This window comes from Sinocyclocheilus anshuiensis, unplaced genomic scaffold (genome assembly GCF_001515605.1).
Source record: "Sinocyclocheilus anshuiensis isolate Anshui unplaced genomic scaffold, SAMN03320099.WGS_v1.1 scaffold567, whole genome shotgun sequence".
Classification (NCBI taxonomy): Eukaryota; Metazoa; Chordata; class Actinopteri; order Cypriniformes; family Cyprinidae; genus Sinocyclocheilus; species Sinocyclocheilus anshuiensis.
Window position 1 is genome coordinate 392,271 of NW_015549600.1, and position 8,742 is coordinate 401,012.

The following is an 8,742-nucleotide window of genomic DNA, read 5'->3' on the forward strand; positions in this document are numbered from 1 at the left end:
GGATTATAGTGTCTGCTTGACTGTTTATATTGTGCTCTTGAAACAATCGCACGTTGTTATGGTAGCAAAGTTAAGAAAATATTAGGAACAATAATATAATAAATCACAATAGATGACAAACAACAGGGTGTAGGCAACCCAGGGAAACTGAAAAAAAAGAAGGAAAATAAAAAAGGAAACAAAAATGCAAAACCGGGTAAATCATTAGTTTAAATATTATGTATTGCCACAATTTCTATTCAGATGACATTAATAAAGCCACTTCTACCACCGCGCTCCAGCACACTAGAGGGCGCTACAGAATAATCTAAATGAATACAGGGAATGAGAAGATTGTAGTTTTTATTTGTAGAAATACAAAAACATGTATTATTAATCAACATAAATCATTTATTTATTTTTAAACACTACATCATTTTTATTTTAAGGGATTTTTATATACATACATTAATTTGTCTTTCTATTTAATTCTATACACGATTTGAACAATATTGTGTTTTGTAACAAAGCAAAAGGACTGAATTCGGCGCATTTCCCCTCTTTTTTGTTTGTATTATTTACCTGTTCTAAATGTTGTTTATTATACATTATGAATTAAAAATGTCTTAGTATTGTTTTGTGTTAATATGCAGATAATCATAAAAAGTTGCATTTCCTAGCTAATTTATCACATCGTTTATTTGTTTACATGCAAAGTAAAGGGTAAATAAAAACAATTTTATTACAATCTCATAATATCTTTTGCTATTTAGTGAAATCATGCATTACAAGAGACTCTTTGAATAACACAGCAATTAATAAAGTATTTGTTGTTTTATTTATGTGACTAATTATTTTCCAGTTTTCCTTTCCATTCTCCAATGTTTTTGTTGTTTGCTGTGTATTCTTTCTTTCTTTGCTGAGCATTCTAATCTTTTATCGCATATTGTTCCTTTAAAATCAGTAGCGCGTTCACTACTAGAGTGAATGACTGCAGTGTTGGGGGTAACTCATTACAAGTAATGCGAGTTACGTAGTAACTTTCCCCAACACTGTGAATGAGTGAATGATGCAGTGTCATATGTTTCTAGAGTAAGGTCAGATTCACAGCCAGCGTTTTCATCTGGAGGTCTTTGGCTTGCTCAGTACATGTTGAGTTTAATGTTACACGCGTTGCTTCAGTAGTTCATTCCATTCCCAGACACAGTACAGGAGACACAATGCTGCAGAACACAGGGTGAGTTTGTCTCATTCTTGCTGCTTAGCCCGTGTGTTTTGTTGTAGTGCACTTTAATAAATCAAGTACTAGTATTAAAATACTTGTTTTATACGTATGGGCTTATTTACACGCAATATTACGTGTGTCTCGAATGACCTACGAGGGCTGGACTGTGTTGTCAAACTTTGCATCCAACGTTGCTAATTTAACTGCAATCTATTGAAACTGACTTCAGCAGATTATAGAAGCTTATCTCCTGTTATTATGGTATGTTTATAGTATTTTGAATAATTTGACCTAATTTCCTATGCGCAGCCGTCAAGGAATGCCAAAACAAACAACCATGTGATTAACATTGACATACAGCAGTGCTTCATGACACAGGACAACATGGACAACAAAAGTGCAATCGGTCAATCAATCAATAAAAATAAGGTTATATATGAGAGAACCTCTGTGACCTTGTTGAACTCATAGGCCTAGCAGGTGAAATACAGAAAGAGTGCCATCAATGTTTTCATAGCACTGTTGACAAAAAGTAGGGACACAATTGTGCAACATAACTTTAAAATAAATAAAAAAAATATCTGAACCTTTGCTGTTTTCGATCCAATTGGCAGGCAAAATCAGTCGCAATACTTTAGATAAGATAAGAATATGATTATATCCACAGATATATCCATCTCTGATTAGTTATGTTATGTTTTGCCTATCCATCTCTGTTTGTATAGTGCATTGATTACGACAGGATTGGATTATTATATGATTATGCATTAATTTTAGGAAGCTGGCAGGATATACCATCTTCATTACCGGAGCGAGTCGAGGTATTGGCAAGGCCATTGCTCTCAAAGCTGCGCGGGACGGAGCCAATGTGGTCATCGCTGCCAAAACCGCTGATCCTCACCCCAAACTGCCGGGCACCATCTACACAGCTGCTGCAGAGAGTGAGCGCAGGACTCGGTTGCTCTTACATACCTTTATAATTGGACACTACAGAGAGGAAAATTCTAAAGTAAAAATCCCATTCATTGTCTTTATAGAGAAAGTGATTTTAATCTATAGCTAATGTATTTAACTTTTCTACACAGTTTAGTTTTTAAAAACTAAATTCCCAGTTTATTTCTACATTACCCATAATCCTGAAGAGAGAGCCACCAGCAGTGAATGCATTGCTGATGATTCGGTCAAGTTTTTCTTCCATGCAATGTATTTAGTGTTGTTCATGTCAATATCATAACAGGCTATATATAACAAGCATTGACGTGAAAACTGATCTTGTGCCAAGAAAATATTCCTGACACCATTACATCACCCACCTGTACTGTTGTCACAAGGGCATGGATTCATGCTGTTGATTCTGGCTTTGATTAACGGCCAATAGGCTGTTACTAACCAACCAATCATCACTTGAATGTTTACAGTACTGTTGTTGTGCATCACTTTTGGACACAATGTACAGTATCTTCTAAAAGCTACTTCCATCATGATCATGCACCATGTCACAAAGCAAAGGTTGTCTCAAACTGGTTTCATGTGAAATACAATTCTGAAAGAAGTCTCTTACGCTCACCAAGGCTTATTCGATCAATATTCAGTAAAAAAAACAGTAACTTTTATATTTTAAAGGAAAAGTTCACGCAGAAATGAAAATTTGCCTCAGGATATCCAAGATGTAGATGAGTTTGTTTCTTCATCAGATTTGGAGAAATGTAGCATTACATCACTTGCTCAGCAATGGATGCTCTGCAGTGAATGGGTGCCGTCAGAATGAGAGTCCAAACAGCTGATAAAAACATCACAATAATCCACACCACTCCAGTTCATCAATTAATGCATTGTGAAGCAAAAAGCTGCGTCTTTGTAAGAAACAAATCCATCATTAAGGCTTTTCAAATCATTGCTTCTGGCTAAAATACGAGTCCTCTATCCATAATATAGCGTTCTTCAGTGAAAAGGAAATCCCATATAAACATTGTTTATAAGTGAAAACAGTCCAAAAACAGCTCTAAACGAATATTTCGGTGGATTTTGATGAGAGACAGAACATGGGATGGACGTTTTAACTGGAGGCAGCGTTATTATGGAGTATGGATACTCATATTTGGTCAAGTTAAAACGTCTTAATGATGGATTTGTTTCTTACAAACAAGCAGTTTTTTACTTCAGCAGATGTTAACTGATGGACTGGAGTGCTGTGGATTACTTGTGGATTATTGTGATGTTTTTATCAGCTGTTTGGACTCTCATTCTGACGGCACCCATTCACTGCAGAGGATCCTCTGGTGCACAAGTTACATAATGCTAAATATTTCATAAATAATTTCATGTGATAAGTCTGTCTAATTAACATCTGTTTGATAGCTGATAGTTGACAGCACTGCCGTGCATCGTAGACGTCCGTGATGAGAAGCAGATCAATGATGCTGTTGGAAAAGCTGTGGAGAAATTTGGAGGTGAGTTACAGTATTTCATATATCTCACAATTTGAGCACTCAGGTGTGTTTTAATTAGTCTTTAATCTTGTGTGGTTCTGTTGACAGGGATTGACATATTGGTCAACAATGCCAGTGCCATCAATTTAACAGGAACTCTGGAAACTCCAATGAAGAAAGTCGACCTTATGCTAGGCATCAATCTCAGGGGAACGTACCTGACGTGAGTAGAAGTTATTCTTTAGAGTAACAGATCACAATAAATGTCAGAAATATTTTCTGTGTTAGTCGACAGTTTGTCACAGATATTGTCAGCTTAACTTGTTTTGAACCCACAATATTCTTCTAACTGTGGCCACTGATTTATTACAGGTCTAAACTGTGCATTCCACATCTTCTGAAGAGCAAGAACCCTCACATACTTAATCTCAGCCCACCTCTAAACCTCAATCCCATCTGGTTCAAAAACCACACAGGTGAGCGCAAGAGCGTTCTTACATTCAGTGCTCTAGGCCTTTGGTTTTAGTCTCTCACTGAACATTTATTCAGTAATAGTGACAAATAATGACACTGATCTCGTTTTCTGCTGTGTCTGTGTAGCGTACACCATGGCAAAGTATGGCATGTCCATGTGTGTACTTGGAATGGCCGAAGAGTTCAAGGGATCTATCGCTGTTAATGCCTTATGGCCCAAGACAGGTAATGGCTTTCCTGCATCAGTCATTAAATAATTCAATTCAGAGTTCATTAATGCATATAGATATTGCTGAGTCTGTATTCTGTAATAAATATCTACAAAGATCCTACAAAGGAGTTGAATATTAAAGTGATAGTTCACCCAAAAATGAAAATTCTGTCATCAGTTACTCATCCTGGTGTCATTCCAAACCCATTAAACTTTCATTTATCTTTGAAACTACTGAAGATATTTTTAATAAAACCTTGGAGGTTTCTGTCCTTCTGATGAAAGTCTATTCCAACAAAATGTTGATGCATCAAAACTGTCCTAAAGACATTTTAAAAGTAATTTAGATGAATCAAGCAGTTTAATCCAATTCGTCTGACACAATTATATTATTTAATAAATGGATGAATTTAGGCTTTTACTCGCATATAAACACTGATCAAGGCACATACAGAGCTCATATTTGTTCTCATGTGTCACTTAAGCGTCTTTGAGCTTCTGAAGAACCGATGAGATTTGTTCTTGCATGTCAAGCAGTCACATGTGATTCTTTTATTATGTTTTGTGTCTTTCTTTTAAAGCTTGAAAGCTCTGGTAAGCTCTCATTGTAACTGCAGGGAAAAGAGTGACCAGAACACTGGCATTCCTCTGAAAATCTACTTATTTCACTAGAATATTCCATTGAATATTAAACTGTAGGGAAATGTAATGGCCACTTTTACAATCAAATCGATTCTAAAAGGATAAAATCATCCCCAGGGTTTTTGTCATTAACTAAAGCTTAAAAACATCATTGCTTGAAACAAAATAAATGTTAACTTAAATAAATTAAACATAACATTGATCATTTTAGTTTAACTAAATTAAACTAAACTACTACCAAAATTAACTGTAACTATAAGCTAAAACTAACATATAACAATGAATAGAAACATATTAAAAAAAAACTATTAAATATGAAAAAAACCAACAACATTACTGAAACCTTAAAGAGTTAGTTAACCCCAAAATGAAAATTCTGTCATTAATTACTCACCCTCATGTAGTTTCAAACCCGTAAGACCTTCGTTCATCTTCAGAACACAAATTAAGATATTTTTTTATTAAATCTGAGAGCTCTCAGACCCTGCATAGACAGCAACACAACTGTAATGTTCCTAGCTTCGAAAAATTGAAAAATTGAAGTTGAGCCTCTGATGTCACATGGACTGTTTTACCGATCTCCTTGCTACGTTAAACTTGCTAGAAGGTCTTACGGATTTGGAACAATATGAGGGTGAGTAATTAATGACAGAATTTTCATTTTGGGGTTAACTAACCTTTTAACATGAAGTGAAAAGAGATATGTAAAAAATAAAAGAGGTAAATATTAAATCAAATTCAAAATATTAATAAAAACTATAATAACATATTATTGAAACACTGCCCATCCCAAATTTTGTTGTTAAAAATCATTTTTACTTTTTCGCATGTTGATATAATTGATATAATACTCCAAATTCCGAAATTACTTTAAAAATGATTCGATTTTTTAAAAATATCCATTTAATATACATGACCCATGGTTCGTTATTAGCTTCTGAGCTAAATCCACTTTGTTTCAGCAATGATGATTTGTGTCTTTATAGAGATTAGTGTAAATTTCCTTAATCTCAAACAGTAGTGCATGTCGCCAGCAACACCAAGGTCATGGGTTCAAATCTCAGGGAAAGCAAAATTGATCAAATGTAAATATATACCTTGAATGCATTGTGCAAATGCATGAATGTGAACGAGTGTATTTGTGGCGCTGTATGCAAATGAACAACAGGAAGCTGAAAGGATGTTCTTTTATGATGTCTCTTGTGAAAATAGTGCACACGTACCATTGTTTCACTTTTATTGCTATTTAAAGCTTTAGAACAGCATGTATTGTGAAACATGCTATGAAAAAGAAGTGGAATTGAATATGAATCAAAATCAACAATGATAACTGAATTGGTCTTGTTGCATCATCTACCTTCAGCCATCCAGACGATATTAATGGACGTGTTGGGTGGTTCTGGGATTGATAAACAGTGCAGGAAGGTGGAGATTGTGGCTGATGCAGCCTACGCTATCTTTAAACAACCCACCAGCTTCACAGGACAGTTTGTCATTGATGAGGACATTCTCAAAAAGGAGGGCATTAAGGTCTTTAATGTGTATGCTGTTGAGCCAGGTTGGTTATGCAATATTAATATTTCATGTTAAAGTGGTTAAGTAATACATTTTCCTCTTCAGTAATTATGAATATCAGTAATTTGGTTCGTATAAAAGTTATTTCAAAGTTATTTTTTAGACCCTGTATACAATAATATGACATTTCTGACATACTAAACTATGAATGTCGACAAAGCACATAAAACATATTATTTTTTTTTAGGTCATCCATTGCTTCCTGACTTTTTCTTGGATCAAAAGCCAGAGGATCTAGCCAGGCAGATGGAGGAGCATGGTGAGTTATGAGGCATAACCAGCACATTTCCATTAATTTCCAAGCATACTTCAGCAGACGTCTCAGTTAGTGCCAATATTTTAAGTCTCTCTTTAGGTGACACTCCAGCTTACAAAAGTGCAGATTCGGCCGCCACAGGACCGGTTTCTGACTTGTTCAACACAATCAGAGGAATTCTCAGCCCAGATATAGTAAAAACCACACAAGGAGTGTACAGATTCGATTTATCAGGTACTTATGATATCACATTTAAAGTTCTATGACTTTCAGTCAATGTCTGTTAGCTAAAACACTCTTCAAAATTGTTCCTGTTTTGTTCTACTGAATAATAAACTATAGGGTATGGAAGCCCATTTCTGCCACACAAGGAAAAAAAAAGTGCTTTGGTAAATCAGTTATGACAAATCTAAATTATGCCACACAAAAAGTCAATATTGTGAGGTCATATTATGAAATCAATTTTAAAGATAAATCTAAATTACAAGATTGTCATTGCTGACAAGTGTATTGTGACTTTTAATCTCATAATTAGGACAAAAAGTCAAAATTATGAGATAGTCATTATGAGATAGTCATGATGACATAAGTCAAAATTTCGAGGTAAAGCCAAAATTATGAAATGCTAAGTCATAATTATATGATGGAAAATGAAAATTGAATAAATTCTGACTTTACAAGCTCATTATGACTAAAAGTCAAAATTATGAGATAAGTCATTGCTGACTTACAAGCCCCTTGACATATCTCATAATTATGACTGAAAAATTAAAAAATTGGATGAAAAAAATGTTGAAAAATTGACATGCTAAGTCATTATGACTTCTTACGGCAATTTCAACTTTTCATCTAATAAGACTTAGTATGTCATACTTTTAACTTTTTATGTCTTAACTATGTTTTTATTTAATTATGATTTAATAGAAATATGTAACCGCAAATATACATTAAAATGGATAGTATTTCATACTGAAAATATCATGTTGGTGTATCACAGTTTTGTACAATTAAAGGTTTTATAGAATAATTATGTCCCATCCCTAAATATCACCTACTTCTGACTAGCAATATCAAATCATAAATCATGGCTGTGTCATAAACTACCATTACCGTCCTGCAGACTTCAGTTTCAACCCTGCTCCACCACACCTGCCTGTAATTATCAGGTAACCCTGAACACCTGGATTAGCTGGTTCAGGCGTGTTTGATTGGGTTTGAAGCTGAAATCTGCAGGACGGTAGCTCTCCAGGAGCAGGGTTGGAGAACCCTTTCTGAAAAAGCTGCATATGTCCCACCCATCAAATCTGTGTTTATTAATGTTTGCTGGCTTGATTGACAGGTGATCATGCTGGAGTCTGGTACATTGATCTGAAGAACGATGCAGGAAGTGCTGGCAGTGGGGAGCCACCTGTCAAAGCTGATGTCGTCATGACGTTGGACAGTTCAGATTTCATCAAGATGTTTGAAGGTAGAAAAAGTGTCGCTGATGCACTTTTACACACTACTGACATAATTGGATCATAGAGGGTGTTTTGAAACCGAATAATAAAAAATTGAAGCACTGATGAAAACCATGTTCTTTCACATCAATAGGGAAATTAAAGCCCACTATGGCGTTCATGTCTGGAAAGCTGAAGATTAAGGGTGACATGGGCCTTGCCATGAAAATTGACAAGATGATGGGCATGATAAAACCTAAGCTGTGATATGATCACTCACTCTACCATCTCCTGCCTTACATGATGTAATGTACATGATCACTTTTCAGAATGCAGAATCACTGCATTAAACCATTTTGCTGATGCTAATTTTAATAGAGGATTTTCCTTCAGTTACATTTTCTTCACTGCATGTAATATACTTGCAGTGTAAAGTATATGCATACTTATTGCAACTGCCACTGGTTCGAGAAAAAAAAAAGATTTTTAACCATCTCCACAGTATAATTAAA

The 8,742-nt window shown here is 35.0% G+C and overlaps 1 protein-coding gene across 1 annotated transcript; it reads left to right on the forward strand.

Annotated features, from left to right (window-relative positions):
- The first annotated feature begins 1,143 nt into the window (after positions 1 to 1,143).
- On the forward strand, positions 1,144 to 8,742 carry LOC107658674 (hydroxysteroid dehydrogenase-like protein 2). Its single transcript, XM_016447325.1, has 12 exons — positions 1,144 to 1,216; positions 1,982 to 2,161; positions 2,709 to 2,713; positions 3,577 to 3,654; positions 3,742 to 3,856; positions 4,006 to 4,109; positions 4,234 to 4,332; positions 6,324 to 6,518; positions 6,723 to 6,794; positions 6,891 to 7,025; positions 8,131 to 8,259; positions 8,385 to 8,742. Exons 1-12 carry the CDS (start codon positions 1,200 to 1,202, stop codon positions 8,495 to 8,497), a joined length of 1,242 nt encoding a protein of 413 aa, XP_016302811.1. The 5' UTR covers positions 1,144 to 1,199; the 3' UTR covers positions 8,498 to 8,742.